The 20851-nt window shown below is 36.1% G+C and overlaps 4 protein-coding genes and 4 non-coding genes across 8 annotated transcripts; 5 read left to right on the top strand and 3 right to left on the bottom strand.

Annotated features, from left to right (window-relative positions):
* Nucleotides 1-186: 186 nt before the first annotated feature.
* TRNAI-UAU (transfer RNA isoleucine (anticodon UAU)) lies at nucleotides 187-260 on the bottom strand. Its single transcript has one exon. It is a non-coding gene; the product is annotated as a tRNA-Ile (tRNA).
* A 224-nt stretch (nucleotides 261-484) lies between these two features.
* Nucleotides 485-565, bottom strand: TRNAL-AAG (transfer RNA leucine (anticodon AAG)). The gene has a single exon. It is a non-coding gene; the product is annotated as a tRNA-Leu (tRNA).
* An 801-nt stretch (nucleotides 566-1366) lies between these two features.
* On the top strand, nucleotides 1367-1439 carry TRNAF-GAA (transfer RNA phenylalanine (anticodon GAA)). The gene has a single exon. It is a non-coding gene; the product is annotated as a tRNA-Phe (tRNA).
* An 85-nt stretch (nucleotides 1440-1524) lies between these two features.
* TRNAF-GAA (transfer RNA phenylalanine (anticodon GAA)) lies at nucleotides 1525-1597 on the top strand. The gene has a single exon. It is a non-coding gene; the product is annotated as a tRNA-Phe (tRNA).
* A 144-nt stretch (nucleotides 1598-1741) lies between these two features.
* On the top strand, nucleotides 1742-5188 carry LOC141841605 (prefoldin subunit 5). The gene is made up of 4 exons (XM_074729786.1): nucleotides 1742-2000; nucleotides 2085-2188; nucleotides 4047-4124; nucleotides 4854-5188. Exons 1-4 carry the CDS (start codon nucleotides 1784-1786, stop codon nucleotides 4935-4937), a joined length of 483 nt encoding a protein of 160 aa, XP_074585887.1. The 5' UTR covers nucleotides 1742-1783; the 3' UTR covers nucleotides 4938-5188.
* An 80-nt stretch (nucleotides 5189-5268) lies between these two features.
* Nucleotides 5269-7414, bottom strand: LOC141841604 (thioredoxin-like protein YLS8). Its single transcript, XM_074729785.1, has 2 exons — nucleotides 7193-7414; nucleotides 5269-5750 (listed from the first exon to the last, which is right to left on the bottom strand). Exons 1-2 carry the CDS (start codon nucleotides 7310-7312, stop codon nucleotides 5442-5444), a joined length of 429 nt encoding a protein of 142 aa, XP_074585886.1. The 5' UTR covers nucleotides 7313-7414; the 3' UTR covers nucleotides 5269-5441.
* An 871-nt stretch (nucleotides 7415-8285) lies between these two features.
* Nucleotides 8286-13986, top strand: LOC141841347 (uncharacterized). Its single transcript, XM_074729505.1, is given in 5 exon segments — nucleotides 8286-8412; nucleotides 9058-9223; nucleotides 9226-9252; nucleotides 10218-10386; nucleotides 10576-13986. Coding segments are annotated over 4 exon segments (3489 nt in total). The 5' UTR covers nucleotides 8286-8412; nucleotides 9058-9133; the 3' UTR covers nucleotides 13779-13986.
* A 4354-nt stretch (nucleotides 13987-18340) lies between these two features.
* Nucleotides 18341-20107, top strand: LOC141842305 (uncharacterized). Its single transcript, XM_074730514.1, has 6 exons — nucleotides 18341-18419; nucleotides 18790-18856; nucleotides 18936-19034; nucleotides 19144-19237; nucleotides 19515-19653; nucleotides 20038-20107. The coding sequence occupies exons 2-6, from the start codon at nucleotides 18836-18838 to the stop codon at nucleotides 20105-20107; spliced, it is 423 nt and encodes a 140-aa protein (XP_074586615.1). The 5' UTR covers nucleotides 18341-18419; nucleotides 18790-18835.
* The last annotated feature ends 744 nt before the right edge of the window (nucleotides 20108-20851 follow it).

Here is a 20851-nt window from a genome sequence, read left to right as displayed (position 1 = left end):
AAAATTTTCTCTTTTCTATCTACCTTCCTCTCTCCTTCGCACGTATGTTTTTCCTCCTCGACATCGAGGGCTCCAACCCTGTCCGTCAACTTGTCCAATTGAGTTATAAAGTCTACTTTGACAATATTTATAAAGTGTTCAAACTGATAATAATTATAATTAGAAAAGTGAGGCTAAAAAAAAGCGTGGTCCCGGCGGGGCTCGAACCCGCGACCTTCGGCTCATAAGACCAACGCTCTAACCAACTGAGCTACGGGACCGTGTTTGACAATAATTAAATATTATGATATTTATTCAATTATTATATCAAAAATATATTAAAAAAAAGCCCTTTATTTTTCCTTCTGCAAAAAAAAAGGGAATTTTCATCTTTAAATAAAAAAAATAAAAACCAACTGTTGTTGTTATTTTCTAACAGCACCAAACTCTATTTTCATCTTTCTTTATAATATTTGTTATTTTCTGAGTTAAAAAAACTAACTGTTGTTGAGAGTGGGATTTGAACCCACGCCCTTTCGGACCAGAACCTTAATCTGGCGCCTTAGACCAACTCGGCCATCTCAACCAATGTAAATCCATCCAATAATTCTTATATCAAAAGATTTTACAAACAGCAAATAGTGTAATTCTGGAAGGAAAATCCACAAATAACAGGGAAAATGAACGGAGAACTTGAAGTTATCTAGCGACACAATCAATCACTTTATACCTCTCAAGTGGCTTCTCATGAACAACAATATTGGAAGTAAAGTGGCATTGCAATGGTGAGGGAAGAGCAAGAGAACTTCTTTCATTTCTCACCATTCCCTTCTTAGTTCCTTGAAGCTTTTAGCTCTGCTTCACCTCAGAGCTCTCTTAGAGATGAGGAAAAGGCAGCAATGGCTGCAGGTTATTGTTCATCTTCATGCTTGTTAACGGTTCACAACGTCTGCAGTCTGCATATATATGCTGATAATTTTCACTTTGCTAACGATGATATATATATCAGATATCTGCACTAGGTGTTTGTTGTATGATGCGATATAAAACTGATCGAGCTATATACGCTCCTCGCCGTGAGCCGTTGTTATAGAAGATCTCCATTACTTTCTGAAAAATAGCGTCTTCTTAACCACCTGTTCTGTGCTTCTCCCAGCTTCCTTTTGTTAATTATCTGTAAGATCGAATGCAGATTGTCATATAACTTAAAACAATCAATGTCTCTTGTTGTTCAGTGCATGATCTACGTTGTTATTTAATCGGCTGTCTATAACTAGCATCTATTCCTGTTTATGGAGTTCTTTTTCATATATTACTGCTAGTAAAATGATATATATTAATTTTAAAAATAATGATTATTAAAAAAACATTCAATAGCTTAACACGTGCGGGGATAGCTCAGTTGGGAGAGCGTCAGACTGAAGATCTGAAGGTCGCGTGTTCGATCCACGCTCACCGCAGATTTATTTTTTCCCGGTTGTATTAATTGTAATTACGCCCTTTTAGTTACTAAATTTATATAATAATATTCAATGGTTATCTCGTGCGGGGATAGCTCAGTTGGGAGAGCGTCAGACTGAAGATCTGAAGGTCGCGTGTTCGATCCACGCTCACCGCATATTTTTTTTCCGTTGGCTTAATTGTAATTAAGCCCTTTGAGTTCCTAATTTTACATTTATCATGAAACTTGCAAAAGGCTTTGTTAAAATGGAAATATAGCAAATTATGGGGCAAACTGGCATAGTAATATTTTAGTCGCACGCCTATTTTGCCCGAAGGGCTCCGGAAGAGGACAGGGTTCACCATGGCGAGCCGAGGAGCGAAGGGAGCCGGCGCTGCGGGTGGCGTCCTCAAGGCCTCCGACTTGCAGAAGTTGAGCCTGGATCAGCTCAAGGCCGTCAAGGAGCAGTCGGATCTTGAGGTCAATCTACTCGAAGATAGCCTGAAGAAGATCAACGTCGCCGCCGCCCGCCTCGAGTCGGCGGCGGCCGCCCTCGATGATCTCTCCCTCCGACCTAAAGGTAACTTTTTGGACCTCCTCTGTTCCGCTATCGACCCTGATCTCCCATGTTTTTGTTGAGCGAGATCACACTATCGTTTCTTAGGGAAGAAGATGCTGGTACCCCTCACCGCATCGCTCTATGTTTCCGGCACGCTTGACGATTCCGAGAAGATCCTCGTCGACGTCGGCACTGGATATTTTATCGAGGTTATTCCTGTTCTCCTGCCAATTGATAAGAATTTAAGCAAAATCATTCGTTGGTTTTTTATCGACATATGTGAAACTTTGGGTGTCGTTGGTGCGTTTGTGAGTCTCTTAGTCCTGTTTAGAAGCCTCTCGTAATGTTGATCAAGTTTTTCTTCTGATAGATTTAATCTTCAGTCCTTTCAAGCTTAGTAACAACACTCTTACCTTATCGCCTGTAGTATTACAATACTTTAGCTAAGTGTCTTGAAGAGCTTGGGAAGTTTGATTTCTGCTTTATGCCTGAGATTTGATCAATATAATATTTTAGAAACCACATAAGGTTTCTCCGAGGTGTCCCAAAATCTCAAATAAAATAAAATGAAAACTATATTACTTTTCTGTCTGAGAAAAGAAAAATGAATTCCTAAAGCACATTTCCTTTCACAATCTAGATAATGTTCTACTGATCCGAAGTCCATACAGTGTTCGAACAAGCCTTCAGGTTCAATGCTTTCCTGAATAATTTAGAAGTTTTCAGTCTTGCTAAAATTTAATTACATTTGTTGTCTATCAGTGAGTTATGTTTAATGAATGTCAATTGTGGAGTCAAGTGATGCAGATTATAACTGTTTAAATCACCTTGATGTTGGTAAGGTCATATATAATATTCAAAAACTATATTACTTTGCTGTCTGAGAAAAGAAAAATGAATTCCTAAAGCACAATTCTTTTCACAATCTAGATAATTTTCTACTGATCCGAAGTCCATACAGTGTTCGAACAAGCCTTCAGGTTCAATGCTTTCCTGAATAATTTAGAAGTTTTCTGTCATGCTAAAATTTAATTACATCATTGTTGTCTAGCAGTGAGTTATGTTTAATGAATGTCAATTGTGGAGTCAAGTGATGCAGATTATAACTGTTTAAATCACCTTGATGTTGGTAAGGTCATATGTAATATTCAATAGCATTGTCAATGATCATATTCTGATAATAGTCAAATTGTCTATGCATCACATTTATCTTCCTATTCTGATCCACATGCTACCCATACTCCTCTCCTAGACCCATGAAGAACATATCTTTTTCATTTATGCTTTTGTTGTTGGCGTTTCTCTTCTTCCATGGAAAATGGGTCGTCAAGTTAATCCTTTCAAGTTTTTCCTCTCATTATTTTTGTCAATATTTTGCTATCATTGTCAATATTCTTTAGCAAATTATTATCTCTTGAAACCGTGGCAGCTTTTAGTTCCTAACTTTTGTTTTCTTCACTCCAAAACCAAAAGTGAATTTGATGATCCCTACTTACATTTTCCACTATTTCTATTTTTGCATCATCCTCAGTGTAGTGTCTGTTACATTCTTAATATTATGAGTGGTGATAATCATTAATTCAACTTTTCATTGTCAGGATTTTATAGTTCTGGATAAGAAGTATAGGGTTTTGGTTCCAATGTATTATACACAAATAAATTTTTTAGGGTTATTTGCAATCACCTTTTCAACAGTTGTTCAATCTGCCATTGGAGCATGATCGTACCCTGGTACTTTTAAAACCACATTCCAAATGTAATGATGAATAGCATAACAGATTGCTAAGCTTGGTTTGCTATGAAGCACCTGTATCAAAAAAAAACCCTTGTTGGGGGTTTTCAGAAGTGGAACAGTTTGTCTGGGTTTTCATCTTCTTGTCATGATATCCAATAAGTTAATGAAACTTGCTTCCTCCATATTCCCTTGCTTTTCAGAAATTTGGCAATGTTTGCTAAGAACGACAGCTTATCAATATGCTCTTTTATGTATTTGATGTGTTATTATTTGATTTTCTTAATCAGAATAGCAATACTTTTTCTAATTTTTGCTTTTTTTATTCATAGCAGAAGACCATGGCTGAAGGCAAAGATTATTGTGCGCGGAAGCTTTCCTTATTAAAATCAAACCATGATGAGCTCTCAGAGGTATTTTCTTTTAAAAAAGAAAACTATGAAGTTCGAATCAAACTCTAATTTACTAAAATGAAAAACCTATTTACATAGAGATAGCTTAAATCACATGTTTTGCCCATTAGACATAGTTCTCTCTAGTTTAGGCTTTATATAAAGCTGGCAATATTAGTCATGATTTTTTATAGAGATATAACTCAGAAGCCAAAATGACACGGCCCTAATATATTATGAAGATAATTCATTTTAGAAACACCAATAACTTTTATGTGATATAACTTAATCCTTTAAAGAATTTAGTTAATCTTATATCTTATAAAATTATTTTTAATAGAATATATTATTTTATATCATCTATATAGGTTTTTATTGATCCTAATGGCACAACCGATTATGATACAATTAACACAACTGTTTTAGAGTTATCTGATTGCTGTAAATTCTGTAGTAGGTAAAATAAGCAAATTCTAATTATGAAATAGGCCTACTTGTGTTAGCAAATTGTTCTTTGTTTGTGTGTGTGTTTTACAAGATCTTATTATATTGATAACCATACTATTGATATGTATCATAACTTGTATCTGGAATTCCAATATTAGTCCATGTAGTAGTTCCTAAATTGTTTAGATATATTGCTTAGTCTATTTAATTATGTAGGTTATTACTGCCATGCCATTCTTAACCTCCTCGTTAGTGTAGATTTATGGCAGTCACCGAAGCAATGTTCTTATTCTTGCTATGCAGATGGCGGCCAAGAAGAAAAATGTAGCTGATGAATCAGGTCTACTATTACAAGCCAAAATCAAGCAGGCATCCGCAAGTACGTAAGGTTTCGTTGTTACGACCTACAAAAGACTGAACCTTTTATTCATGACGTAGTTTAACGACGTTAGGAAGTTTTTGTTGGTGTGTGATGTTTCCCTTGAAATCGTTCCTTCTTCTAAATCTCATTGTTGTACTTGTGTTCGCTTTCTGGTCCAGAATCTCATACTCTTGGCAGATGTTTTTGTTTTGAATTAAATCCAACATTTGAGCTGTTTGCTAGATCTAATCTTACTCTTGTTTTAGAGCACCGCAAATGTATTAGTCTGTTTGAAGGCGAAACTAAGCTAGTGATATCGGACATGCAATACAATATTCGTTAGTTCTTTTTAAAGAATTAAATATTCAATCTTCTCGACATTTCATAATGGAAATACTAGAATCATAATTTCAGTTTAGTACGATGAGTCTCCTAGCGTTCTGAATCATACAGGAGCGATGTTCTTTTATTCTCATCACAACTCAGAAATGTATAGTAATAGTTAAACGCTACGATACGTTGCAAATCCATTAGTAGCGATACTTGGTGGAGTAGTCCTTTGGAGCGATCACCAGACCGCGGCCCTTCCTCGCTCCCCGATACACAGTCTCGATGATATCGATGAATTCTTGCTTATCCTTCATTGCCCAATTGATCTTGTTGTTGTTACCAGTCCCAAGATCGATCATGATATGTTTGTTCCTGAAGAAGAACATCACGGTTGAAGGATCATAAAGCTCATACATGGTGTTGAAATCGGGCACCTCAGTGATATCGACCAAGTAGATCACCGCAAAGTTTTTAATAGTCTCCGCGACCGAAGCTAAAACTTCATCCATCTACAAGCAGGACAGCCAGGTGATGATTAAGTTCCACATAAAGACCAAAGAAAAGAACCTTAACATATGTTGACAAAAATGACATCGACAAAAATTTCTAAGTAAATAAACTTATAAGGCGGTTATTAATGTCGATGACATGGCAAGGAGACATCACCAAATAGCAGAGAGGAACGACTGCACCACATTAGAGATGCTTTTCCTATTATTCCAATGAATGAAAGAATCCATAAAGCTGCAAATTCAATTTCTCAGGGGTGTGCATGTTATGAAGTGTTCTAGAATTCACAAAAGGATTTCAAATATTGCTGACCTTTGCATTTGGAATTGTCTCTTGGATCAATTAAGGATTTAAGAAATTGTCTTTCATGATGCCTAAGAATAGAGCTCTCAACAAACTTAAACCAGGAAACAAGCAATCAAAGACCAAAATTTAACAAAAACAATGAAGTCAATGTATAAGCAAGAAAATTTCTGCTGCCTTTTTAAAAAACTTTAATCCATTGAATTAAAATTAGAAACTTTAATCTTGACTCCAAATAGTCGTTAACTAGGATTTTGAATAAGATTATTAGAATTGATCTTTTTCCAGGTTTCTGACATCTGATAAGCCATCAAATCTCCAAAATACATATAACCAGATAACAATTGGTAGTGCATGCCTAAAATTCAGGTACGCTAATGCAAAATCTTAGGATGCCCATCTGATGAGGCACATGGATGTCAAATCATCTCCCAGCAAAGATTTTACAGCCTTTTGAATCCAAGAGGGCATACAAGAAATGCAAGCAAAGTGATAACAGTTACTCTTGTTCAGGGACGGCCATCTAGGAGAGAGGAAAATATTTTGGCTACTGAAATTTTTATCTGTTCATGTGTGCCAATCATTTTGGAGGATAAAATCAAGCTACCCAAGCTGAAAAAACTGATAATGCCAGATGCATAAAGAAGGCACATCTCAACATTTGGTAATCTATGGTGTTCGTAGACAAGAAGAGGTTGTTGCTCATATTGTTGCTTCACTTTTAATTTATAGCGTATTAAAGGATTAGGGAGGGTATTTGATGAGCTTACGTACATAAAATTTTTGCCAAAGATTAGAAATCTTTCCTTATGTGACAAAGCTAAAAGTCCGAAATTTGGGCTTACCTATGAAAAAAAAAATACCATATAAATAAACGAGCAATCATGGCTTGGAACCCTAGTCTTCTCCAATGGAGAAAATACGTGACCTGAAGCAAGAAGGTAAAAGTGCCATTGAGCAAGTAGCCACAGTAAACCGAACATCAATATTCCGATCTAGGGTTCCTTACATGAATTGGGAACAATTCGAAAATTTCAAAATTCAGGAAAGCAGTGAGCAAATAAATCAAATTCACCGCGCAAATTCTACGAGCAGCTTAAAAACACACATCCGGATAATCAAAAAGAGGGATAGGTACCTGCATACAAGTCTCGTCCCAGTCGTGTCCGAAGCGGATGACGACGAGGCGCTCCTCCTCCGCCAGGATCGCCTGATCCACCGCCCAACCCGAGTGGAGATGCGGCAGAAGATAAGACATCCTCACGCCGCAGGGATGATCTTTTCTCCTTCCTCCTCTCTCGAACGCCGACTTTGGTATCGTGAGATAAGGCGAAGCCTAAACCCGTCGAGATGAGGCGAAGCCGAAACCCGAATCGAATAAATAACTTTAACAGCACAAGTGGGTCCTCTAAAATAGAAAATGGGTAGAAATGATTAAAAATTCAGTTAAATCGATCTTGAAATTTAATTTTTTTAAAAAATAAATTTCGATTTTAAAATTTTTTATTTGATTAGATCAAATAAATAAAATTAATTAAAATAATAAATAATAAATTTATAAATTTCTAATTAATAGATTAATATTTTATAATATTTAAAAATTTTAATTATTTTAATTAATTCAATCAAATTAAATTAATTGATATTTTATCAATTCAATTTATTTAATTTTTATTTAAAAATTTGATCGATTTAATTAGTTTGAATAAATTTAATTTAATTTAATTTTGATTAATTTGATTCAATTTAATTTTAATCGAATACTCACTCCCAATCAAAAATTAAGTAGTGTTTAGGTTTAATAACAAAATTGATTTCGTTACAAACACTAACATTTTTTTGTGGAATCATATGGATTTTTCCCATAAATATTGAAATTCATTTATATATAAATTTCCTCATAAATATTGAAATTCATTTATATATAAATAATACTTGAATTTTTATCTAATTATCGTAACAAAATTATATCTCAAGTGCATTAAATTATATCTTATCATATTTTCTATTAAATTATTTTGTAAATATTTTATTTTAAAAAATAAAAATTGATTAAACTTTGGTTTGGCTCATTCACCCGCTTTGATTACACATATGTATACCGATGATGCAATTGATCATTCCCAGAAGCGGCATCCGAAAATACATGGGCCCCAAAGACTTGTACCCAACCGTAGAGCTTGTTCTCTGAGAACAATTTCATGGTCTTCGTCGAAGACCAAGCCCTTACCTTTTTCCTTGTTATCGATCCATCGTCTCCCCCAAATCCTAACCCCTAAACAGGCTTCTCGCGCTCCCTCTTCCCGTCTATCTCCCTGCGATTCTCAATCTCCACTCGCTGCCTTCGACTCCCAGACCGTAAGCTCTTCCCTTTTACTTTTTGATGTCTAATCGTTTGCTAAGCTAGATCTTTCGATTTTTGTCGTTGCCTTCGTTCGTCTATTTTGGGATCGATTGATAAAAATCGGCCATTCGTGGATTTAATTCTACAGTTGATGTTAAATCTTAAATATACCAGGTTTTGGTTTGTGAGGATTCGAAGTTCTGAACTTTGAGGCATTTCCTTTGGGGTATCATCAGCATGCCAATCGTTCGATATTGTAAATTTGCAGAGTGAGGGACAATTTTTTGTTGGTATTGATGTTAGATCAGACCAGTAAAGTAAGTCATCGGGGTTTATATTCATGAACTTCTGGATTTGTAGACGAGAAATAAGGTGCCTAGGATTCTTTGGGTTTATTTTCAGCTTTCGGTCTCTTCTTTGAGATTCTTCGTGTTTTAGCTAAGAAAGTGGCTAGAAATTCAGGACAATTAACTTTTGACCATCCAATCTTATGATATTTACTTATAATTAGGGATGCCAGTTTTTCCCTCATTCGATTAGGGATCTTAATTACTGTCAGGCTTGTAGACATTATCTGTTTTATGTGCTAACCTAAATCATCTTGCCAAAATATTTTTTAGACAGAGAGAAAAATAACTAATGCAGAAGCATGTTGACAGGTTGAATGCTAGCCTAAACGGTACTAAGAGTGTGTCTCTTGCTTTTATCTTTAGTTTTTCTGTTACACCAAAAAGAATGTTAGAGAAGATTGGCTTGCCAGCAAAACCCTCAATGCGAGGAGGGAGTTGGGTGGTTGATGCATCCCATTGTCAGGGCTGTTCATCGCATCGCAGTTCACCTTTATCAACAGAAAGGTATGCTCCTTTGATATATTTTTGTGAACCATTACTAATTTTCTCTTGGAGATATTCTTAAATTAGTCATTGCCAATGCACTCAGTCATACTTATATAATTGATTAGGTCTTTCTTGTTCATATTGTTAAAATAGCAACTGTACATTCTTTAAATTTGTGGTGCTACAATCCAAGTTATCATCCTCCCATCTCCATTAAATTTATGACAACTTAGTTTATCCTTTAACCAGAACCAACACGTAGCAGCATGGCATATGCTCAGATTCCTTTCTTTTACTTGTCATTGTATCCCTATCTTTTAAAACTATTTTTTAGTGATAATAGATGATTTATTTCTTGTCATAAACTTCTATATCATGATTGGTTCAAGTTCTTGAATAATAACTTGTAGTCAGTGAACTAGCCTAGCCTTGCTCCAATATTGATTGGTAATTCAAGTAATTCATGCAAGTTAGTGCTATGCATGATACAGGTGCATTTGAGATTAAATGATAGATATGGTGCTATTATCTTTTTATGAATAAATTCATCCATTCACTGGATTTCCAGATAAAGATTTGGCTTTATCAAAATACATTCTTTCAGTACAAAGTGAGCTTTTATCCTTATTTATAGTTTCGTTTTACTTGTTGGTTTTTGTTTTTATCATAAATGTTTCCCTGTTGGTATCTTCCGATAATTTTAATTGGTAGGATATTCTGCCATAATTCTTCGTATTTTCTTCATAGTAAACTACTTCTGATTTATTTTCAGTTTCTGTTGTATAAGTTTTTAGATACTGGAAGAAGGAATTTTCTTACAAGATGGTTGATGAAGGCAACATTCCAAGTCAAAAACCTTTGGGAACTAATCATTTGTTTTGTTAGAAACATTCATTTCTTAGCACTGTTATTTAATCCTTTTCATAATTTCTTGGACAAGGACAAACTTTTCTTCAAAAAGTATTTTATTTTTGCTGCTGCAGCATCATTGCCGCAGATGTGGAGGCATTTTCTGTAACAATTGCACTCAACAGAGAATGATTTTACGTGGACAAGGGGATGCACCAGTCCGAATATGCGATCCTTGTAAAAAGATAGAGGAAGCTGCTCGATTTGAATTGAGATATGGAAACAGAAAAAGAACTTCAAAGGGTCAGTGCTTTGCTTTTCAGTCATGCTTATTGATTGTCCATGTCTTCTCTCTACACCACCTGCCTGTTAAATAATATTTTAGTTGAAAAACATCTATTGTTATCAATTATCAATTGCTAAGATAACATTCAAAACGATCCTTGAAAGAAATTCTATGGAAATCTTATTTTTGTTTATTTTATTTTCCAGTTCCTACAAAGCAGGCCCTGCATGAGGATGAAGTTCTTAGCCAGATCCTTGGAACTGACGGGAAACAGCAATCACAACGTGAAGTAGACCATATTGCAAGCCTTGTCCTTGAGAGGGTGTCAGGCAGTTCATCCTTCTCTAGTGTTGGAGAAATATCTGCTGCCTCATCAGGCAAGGAAGCTGATATTCTTAGAACCGCATCCGTTGATGTGCACAACCATAGTACTTTGGATGTGACACTAGGTAGCCCAGAGGAATTACGTCAACAAGCAGTTGAAGAGAAGAAAAGGCATAAAATATTGAAGGCAGAAGGAAAATCTGAGGAAGCGCTTCAGGCTTTTAAACGTGGTAAAGAACTTGAAAGGCAAGCTGGAGCTTTGGAAATTGCACAAAGAAAGAATCGGCGAATGGCATCAAGAGCAACACATGCTGTTGGTATCCAAAAAATTGATGGTCATGAAGAGTCTGCTGTGGCACAAAATCTAAGCTCCCGAAGGGCTAGAGATGCAAAGGATGATCTCACTTTGGAACTTAGAGAGTTAGGATGGTCTGATGCAGATGTACGTGAATCTGATAAGAAATCAGTAAAGCTTAGTCTGGAGGGAGAGCTGTTGAATATTCTAGCAGAAACCAGTCAAAGGCCTTCTCAAGGTTCCAAAATAGGTGGTGTAGATAGGTCTGAAGTTATTGCTCTTAAGAAGAAGGCACTGTTATTGAAGAGAGAAGGTAAACTTGCTGAAGCAAAGGAGGAGTTAAAGAAGGCTAAAATACTAGAGAAGCAAATAGAAGAACAAGAACTTTTGGGAGATGCTGGAGATTCTGATGATGAGCTCTATTCTCTAATCAACAGCATGGATGATGACAGGCAAGAGGAGTTAGAAATCGGACATGCATCAAGAGTTGAGTTCGGACTTGACACTTTTCTGTCAGATGATCTGCCTAATGATGGTAATTTTCAGGTGACTGAGGATGATATGCATGATCCAGAAATAGCAGCCGCCTTAAAATCATTTGGTTGGTCTGAAGAGGAGGAAGAACCAGTAGCTGGTCAAGGTGAAAAGTCTGTTCCTTTTGATATTCAATCAGTGCAAAACCAAGTGCTTACTCTGAAAAGAGAAGCACTCAACCAAAAACGAGCTGGAAATGTTTCAGAAGCCATGGAGCTTCTAAAGAAAGCTAAACTGCTTGAGAAGAATTTGGAGAGTCTTCAACCTAAACCTGCAAAGCTTTCATCTGAACTTAAACGTGAGAGTGTTAGCCCTCATGTTGATGCGGCTGCAATTCAATCAGTTGAAAAGGAAAATGTTGATGAAACATTGACCTCTCCTTTTAAACCACCACCAAAAAGTAAGCTAACGATTCAGAAAGAACTCTTGGCTCTGAAGAAAGCAGCACTCTCATTGAGAAGGGAAGGTAGAATGGATGAGGCTGATGAGACATTAAAAAAAGGAAAGATTTTAGAGAAACAATTGGAAGAAATGGAAAGTGCACCCAAAAAGCATGTAGAAGAAACTACAAAAGGATATATTTTTGAACAGCAGGAGAATCTTGAAATTGATCGCAGGAAAACTGTGCATAAGGTGGGAGGCAAGAATATGGTGGACTTCACCCCTCTTCACAAGGGTGATGATGGAAGCTTGGATCTCAGAGAGGAAATATTTGAAAATGACGTAACAGAGCAAGATATGCATGATCCTGCAATGTTGTCACTTCTGAAGAACTTAGGTTGGAGTGAGGATGATAATTCTGAATCTGCAAGCATGATGAATACAACCACTAAAAACATGTCTAAAACCAATAATGCCCCTCTTGTAAGCCATCCTAAGCCAAAGAGAAGTAAGGCTGATATTCAGAGAGAATTGTTGGCCATAAAAAGAAAGTCTTTGGCTTTGAGACGCCAAGGAAAGACTGAGGAGGCTGAGGAAGAACTGGAAAAAGCAAAAGCTTTGGAAAACCAAATTGCTGAAATGGAAGTTCCAAGTAATGTCAACTTCACGACAGTGGATTCAGATGGTTCTGGAGCTCTGATTCCTCAAAAGATTTCTGGCAAAGAGCAGGCTTCTGGTGATGAGCAAATTTCGTTTGGAAGAGTAGTACCATCATCAACATTGAACAGAATATCAAAGGATGGATCTGTTCAATTAGTGAATGACTCTGACATTGATTTTGCAGGATCGCAAACTCAGACCACTATAGAAAAATTAAGTTTGACATTTGATGAAAGTCCTATTAGAACCCATTTGCATCAGTCACAACAAACAAAGGAGATGCTACAATTGCTTTCCGACAACAGTGACGAAACCTTGCACTCATTGCCAGGTTATCCAGTGAAAAGCAAAGACACAGATGTCAAAGTTTTGCCAGTTAAGTCAGATAGTGAGGGGTTTTTAAAAGAGAAAATTAGCAATGAGGAATCCGATTCCACTTTAATTAATAGCTCCAGATCACAAGGACAGAAGTTAGCTCATGGTGTTGATGCTCTTAAGGATGAGATTCTTGCACGTAAGAGAAAGGCTCTTGCACTAAAAAGAGAGGGGAAGTTAGTAGAAGCCAGGGAGGAACTTAGACAGGCAAAACTCTTGGAAAAGAACCTGGAAGATGGTCAACAAGCCATTTTGGTCCAAGAGGAATCTTCAAAATCTACTTCTGAAAGTACATCTATCAGGAAGGAGAACAAATCGAGTCCATCAGAGAAACCGCTGTCTGGCCGTGATCGTTTTAAAATTCAACAGGAGTCCCTTTCTCACAAGCGTAATGCTCTCAAGTTACGCAGAGAGGGAAAGACCGACGAAGCAGAGGCGGAACTTGAATTAGCAAAGGCTCTGGAAAAGCAACTGGAAGAATTTGAGCAAGGTTCGACTGCTGCTAACATGCTCGACAACATATCACAAGTGACTGATGATGTAGTTGTGGAGGACCTACTTGATCCTCAACTTATGTCTGCCCTTAAAGCTATTGGTCTGGAAGGTACAGTTGCCACAACCAGCCAACCACATAAGAAAACTGAACCCCAAGCAAGTTACGACATGAGTAACAGGAAACAACAGAAAGGGAAAGCTGATCTGGAAGAACAAATCAAGGCCGAAAAGCTCCAAGCACTCAATTTTAAACGACAAGGTAAGCAAGCAGAAGCCCTGGAGTCTCTCCGGGTAGCCAAACGTCTTGAGATAAAACTTGCTTCTTTGGCGCAGCATTCCAACTGAGAACAATTCCAGTGCATGCCCCTCGCTGGGCGGGTGCCAGTAAATAAGTGTAGGATTTTGGCAGATGTAAATTCTCTGCAAACATGTATGAAAACTGAGCCAAGGAATAAGATAAATTGCAGAAATGTATGAACTGAATCATTCTCTAAGTATTTTTATGATATGTTTCATTCTCCAAATGGAAAAGACTAGGAATAGAGTGATTGTTGATGGAATCCTGTTAAGTATGTTTTTAGTTTATTTTATAAATGAACTCTTGCATCGATCTGTCTTAATTGATGCATGTGCTTGCTTTGTTCTCAAAATATAACATTAGTTTATCATATGAAAGCAATGACAATTTAAAAAAAAAACTAAGAAAATGGATGAACAACTTTTTTCTAAGATGAATTGCCAATGGCGATCGATCGATGAAAATCGGGCTTTTCATTCCACGATTGATGCTACATCTCAAGTATAGCGGAGCGTGGTTTCTGAGGCTTCAAAGGTGTGAACTTTGAAGCATTTTCTTTTGGGTAGTACGTCAGTGCTTCGATATTTTAACTTTGTAGAGTGAGGAAGATTCCTGCCGTAGGGTTTTAATTCCTGAACTTCTGGAGTTCTTCAGACGAGAAATAAGGTGCCTTGCATTCTTTGGGTTCAACTTTTGGTCGCTTCTTTGAGATTCTTCGTGTTATCAATTAAGAAAGTGACCTAGTAATTCAACCTTTTAGATGATCCAACCTTATTCTATCATCTTTCTGAGCTACACTGAACAGCTGATGGATGAACATGTATGTTGGAGATACATGCAAACTTATACATAATTGTGTCAATACTTTTCTAATTTTCTTTTTCATTTGCATGTATTCTTTCAGGATCTTCATCTACTCTTGTCTTAGACAACTAGATTCCTTGGGGCAATAAGTTGTTTCTATTGTAGGATTCACCTTCACTGTACATCTGAGTAAGGATAAATTGTTTTCATGACTTTTTATGTATGCGCAGGTTACATAATATAATGAACCTATTGTGTTTAGTACATTTTACAAATCTTGCGGCATACGAAATAGAGAAATCTACCTACAAAAGCTCCACATTTTGAAATGTAAATTTACCTTGAATTATCCCTTCATTTAAAAGAGTTTAAGTCTTCCATGTGTGTTGAACTAGATTTGTGTTCTTTATCACATAAGTGATCATCTCTTAGATACTATCTTATCATTCCAAGATCCATGAAACTAATAATGTCATTCACTCTACCCAATCATAGAGATTTTGTTTATATTTTGTATCTGCCTGTATTGGCATTAAGTGATGAGAAAGTTGATGTGAATTTGATCCAATTTTTAGTAATTCTATCAAAAAATGTATGAACGCAATTTGCACGAAGCATTCCAAGAAATATGTTTGCTGATTGGTGACTTTCATATGTCCTGTTTGCTAAGTTTCCTTCAGTTGATTCGTAACTAATTACTCTAAATAGGTTTAGTGATTGTTGTGTTTTCACATTTCTGTTTGCTAAGTTTTATTTAATTGATTTCTAACTAATTACTTGATAAATTCACACTAGGAAGAAGAAGGCAGTTCACCAGACTCCAACTGCCGATGACAAAAGGCTTCAAAGCACTTTGAGAAGAATTGGAGTAAACATTATCCTGCTAAAGAAGAAGTCAGCATCTTTAAAGACGACGTTGTCATCCAGTTTCTTAATCCCAAAGGTAAACAAAGTCCATATTGCTCAAGGTACTACACTATACATTATAAGAAAGCATTTTTCTAATTCCCAACTTTCGTTTTCGATATAGTGCAAGCTTCAATTGCGGCCAATACATGGGTGGTTAGCGGCTCTCCTCAGATTAATAGTACATTCTGATTCTCTGTTTTCCGTTGTTTGCGTGAAACATGATTCTTTCCTTTTCGTTGCGAGGTATTGGTTGAAATAGCTACTGGCTTAGCTAGAACTTTTGTCATGGTTTAACATAGCAATTGCTTGTTGAACATTTATACATTTCATCCACTAATGATTTTACTTTTTGACAGGACTTCCTTTCAATCACATTTCTTCTGTGAAACGCCCCAGTTACTAGTTGCATATTTGTTTATGTTCTATATGGCTTTAGATGGCTCTCCTATCAACACACTATTTCTTTTCATTGGTAAGATGCTACGTATCGTTTGTTGTTTCTTCCTTTAAGGTCGGATAATTCGTGGAGTAGTTCTAGAAATAAGCATATTTGAAAATAGTAGCATTTTAAATTTCGAGACCAACGAACTTTTTCATAGGCTTTTTAAATTTCAAATGCACAAGATGAAATGTATGCTTCAATGAATGAATTGAATTGATGATCTTTCCAGCATCTAGAGGGATCTATTTATACAAAGTGAAGAGATAGAATACCCTTTGGTGAGTGACTATAACTTTTGAGGCAGTAATCCTTTAGATCGCCCTTTAATTTCATCCGTCAGATCTGGATCCAATGATTCATTCGATCTGACATTTCAAATCAAGTCTCATCAGCAACAGTCAAATTGTGACTCTTCACGATCCAACACTCCAGATTGCGTCATATGCGATCCATCATACCTTTTTAATCCAACTGTTGTTATCCGTTCGCTCAGTCAACAGTCCAGTGTGCGTTAACAAAACGCCCATTGTGTGTGTGCATGGCGGCCCGCGAGCAACAACATTAATAAGGAAGTGAAGTTCATCGAATTTTATTGATGTGAAATTATATATTTTGATTTTGAAGTCAATTTTAATTTTCATCAATTAATGACATCCCGATTTTTTACAAAATTATATTGATATTTTAAGACTCAATATCTGACAGAATTTTAGTCTCCTTCTCATCTCATCACTGTTGTATCGATGTTTTGCGATAAGTTTATCAGTCAGGTCCTCCAGATCTCAAGTTTTTTACTATGGAAATGTCAGCTAGTGATTGCAGTTCAAGAATTAGTTTTAGATTTCATCAAAATATTTAATTTGTTCTTATTTCTTTATTTTATTTTTAAAAAATATCTTTCAAAATTGTGTCTTCGTGCCAAACCAACGCCCACGGCTGTGCTGAAAATATACGACTGCCAAGTTCGGGCCCGCCCGTTGGATCGAAATCAGACGGTACCTTAGAGCTCTCGTCCTCTTATCGCCTGCCAAGGGACCCATCATGCAGCGGGGCCCTGGAGCAGTTGGACCGTCCGATCTCCCTGCGCTTCGATAGGACATCGGGCCCGCTCGACTGACCGATAAGGCACGTGACCCAGCGAGAGGTCCCGTCACACCCCGAACGGCTCGCCGAGAAAACCATCAGCGACTGTAACGGAAGACTACACAGTAGACACGTGAAGGTAGTTTGAAGATATTCTCACCGGAGGGTGACGACATCGGGACGACAATGATGTTAGCGACCGCTTTTTGTCGGATACCGAGTCAGATGTCGGTGCCCATCTGTATGCGGCGTTTTTTAAACTTATTAATGGAAATAAATTTAACTATCGATTAAATTATATCACGTCTAATGTTATTTTATTCTAAGAAATAAAGGACATGGTTGAGAAATCTTATTAAAATTCGATCGAACCCATTAAATTAAAATCTAACCAATCAATTTTTTTAATTAATCGAATCAATCATTCAAATATAAATCGTACCAATAAAATATAAATTAATTAAATTATGATATTAATTTTTAAAAATCAACGATAATTTTTAAAAATAACACTATGGTACTGTATTTTAAAATTTAATATCACTGTCATGATAATTTTTAAAACTGAATACTATAGTAATATTTATTTTTAAAATACAGTACAGTGTAATATTGATTATTAAAAATCAATGTATATTATTTGTTGAATACAACGCTATAGGTTCATTGATAATATTAATTTATTTAATTTAATCGAATTAAAAATTTTTAAATCAAAATCAAAAATATTTTTGAATTTCCTAAATAATCAAATTCAAATTTTAAATTCCATCATCAATTAATTATATTTAACGGCACTTTTACTCGCGTCTAATAAATAACGGAATAAATTTTTTATTCGATTTTGTTTTTTATTTTCTCGAAGGAATCATCATTCACGGGCAGAGAATCTGAAGAATGCAAGAGTGATAAATTTGATTAATGGACTTGCAACAGACAAAGTTCATGATCGTCCTCTAACTCAATCTCTCCTCGCATTTGAAAAAGCTCTCGAATCCCGTGAAGCAAAAGGTTTTCTCAAAGGGGGTTGCAAAATAATTAAAAGAGATTCTATTTTTTTTGTTATTTTAAAAATATTTTTGTTCAATGATTTGAATTCGATTGAATTAATTATTATTGATTTTTTGTTAAAGCATCGTCTTGGAAATTTTAAATTCTAAATTTGGTAAAATTTTAATTTTCATAGAAACGCTCCTCGCTGTTGATAAAGGGCGAGTTGGCGACAGCGGCGGAGCAACGGCGCAGGTTGATTTTCTCGCTCTTCGGGACACTCGTTGCTTTGTTGCGGTGCTCTCTGACACATCTTTCTCGGTTCCTGAGGAGGAACCAACAATGGCCGCTTTATTTTGATTTTTGTTGTCTAGAAAAGGGCTTCGTCGTCTCGCATTAGTCCGTCGTCGGCGGTCGCCCTCAAACTGAAGAGCAGAGAACCGGCACTTCGCAACGGCTGGTTACGATCTACTTTTTGGAAGCAATTTATGATTTCTGCACATTGTTTCTTGCAGGCGGGGGGAAAAAAAGAGGGGATTTCTCCCCCTCAAAACGAGTTGCTTTTGCTTTGGTTTTTTTTCTGCCAATGTTTTGTTTTTCGAGAAAAGGGATTACATTACTTCCCTAAAATCTTCCCTTTCCGTTTGCAATGCCATGATTGTGTTGATGGTTAGAAATCTCTTTTCTTTGACTTGAAGAAGCATAGTTCTTTGTTTGTCTCTGGAACAGGCTGGATCTTCGTTTGCACAATGAACAGTTTGATTATAGTTTTAACTACTTGTTCACATTGGCTATTTGAGATCCATCCTCATGGAGCTTTTACTTTGCAGTGTTACTTGTCTGACTGTTTCTTGGTAGATTATTGAAACCACCTGAATGGAGGGTATTTTGCTGCAGGTTACTTGTCTGACTTTTCCTAATTGGATATTCATACATCTATTAGCACTTTTTTTCAGTAATATTTCATTAGTTGCAGAATGATGCTAAAGATGCCGATAAAGCAGAAAGTGTAGTGTTAGATATTGAGAGCCTTACACAATCATCTGACAAATGCTCTGGAAGCCCCAAAATGACTGTAAGCAAACTAATTATAAATTGGCAGTGTACTTCATCATCTGCCTTGATTGTGCTTGAATTGTTGATTTCTGAACGTATCTTGTAAGTAAGGCTGTCTTTCCTCGCAGAAAGCTTTGTCTCGTAAAGGATCATCGCGGATGGAAAGGCGAAACGGTGAAGAGCAAGATGCAGATGATGCAACCAAAAGAGTTGCTGTTAAAGGTTAGCTGCTGATGCTATTTGGGGATAAAAATAAATCTAAATGAGGTGGTTGATGCTTTAGTGTTTGTCTGTGATTATTATATAGTACATCCAGATTTGCAAAAGACAAGTGAAGTAGCTTCTAAATGCTATTCCAATATTCCACTGCATGTGATGTTTGAATTGAACCTTTGTATGTTGAATTTGATTAAATGATGGTTTACTTAACTTTTTCATGAATTTGAATGGTCTGAAGACTAGATCTAAGAGTGTGAACTATCTGTTTCTTCCTTAACAGTGGCTTGTTCTCAAATGGAGCATTTTAAACAATCTTCAGTGCCGAATGCTATGTCTGATGTTTGCGATGCAAGGCTAAGGAAATTGAACCACTTAACTACCATCAATCCCAGGAGAATCCTTCTCCTCTTTGCTTCTTTGTAAGTATCACCAATTTCAATGTGTGTTTAAATCTACAATTTTTCACATGATCTTGTATGTCTATCTTTTCAATGTCTTACTGATCAAGCAAGGACTGTTCTAACCAATAATCTGCTCGTTGTTTATAGTCTTTTGCTAAATCATCCTGAATCTCGAAACCAAAATGGATAAACACAAAAACGAGTTCAATCATCATTCCATGTAGTCTGTACTCTAATCATGAAGTAACTAATCTTGTTCAAAAGTTCACCATTGTTTTCAATCAAACAATCTCAATTCTAAAAACTTGATTTAGGCATATAAATATTCATCTCTTTTCTATATGATTATGCATGTGTATTTAAAGTGTATAAGATTGCCTCTCTTTTCTTTTAATATTTCAGGTCTAGCTTGGGCACAATGATTCTTATATATTTCACGCTTGCAATACACCATCGACAGAGCGATTCCTGATGGATCACTTGCACGTAAGTTCCCTGTCTAGATGATTTTCGATCGGTAAGCCATACCAGATATCTGTGCGTGTAGTATCCAGAAGACTATCTGTATTTTAGCAAGGCATCATTCATGTATGAACTATGAGTGGCTAGTTATGAAGTTTTGAGGAATTTTCAGGATCTCTGTGGAATTAAGAAATGGAATGGATTTAGATTATTTTCATGAAATAGAATGCAGTGGCTTGGATTGAGAAATGTCTCTGAATTATGTTCATGTAGTAAACTAAATCTTGTAGATTGAGATGGCATTTTTATTCTTCTGTCAAAGATTAAGAAACCTAAAACTAGAAGAGCAGCAAAATTCAAGCAGTTTTTGCCAAAGATTCTTTAGGCCATAATTTCCTAAAATTAAAAGACCTGGAGACATATTTTAGTGCAAAGCATCAACACCAATCACATTATAATACCATCAATTTGCTCAAGGATTCCATATACACAAACTAACAAATATGACATAATACAATATAATTCTAATTGATTCAAACTTTTCTGCAATTGATTATTTCAGTAGACTCAAACTATTGCTGAGGTGCAAGAGAATGATCTTCAGAATTTGATTTGATAAACTATATGATCATGCTTGAAGAAGAAACACTATGATTTGGCGTTTGCCTTGTTGCCAAGGCATCCATGTTCTAGTTAGCTGAAACAACTAGATTATGTTACTCCATATCCTTCCCCATATGCCCACAAAAATACT

Source organism: Curcuma longa, chromosome 11, assembly GCF_044706935.1.
Source record: "Curcuma longa cultivar G26 ecotype Majalengka, Jawa Barat chromosome 11, ITB_CL_G26_1.1, whole genome shotgun sequence".
In the NCBI taxonomy this organism is placed as follows: domain Eukaryota; kingdom Viridiplantae; phylum Streptophyta; class Magnoliopsida; order Zingiberales; family Zingiberaceae; genus Curcuma; species Curcuma longa.
This window is presented reverse-complemented; position numbering and strand designations above follow the sequence as displayed.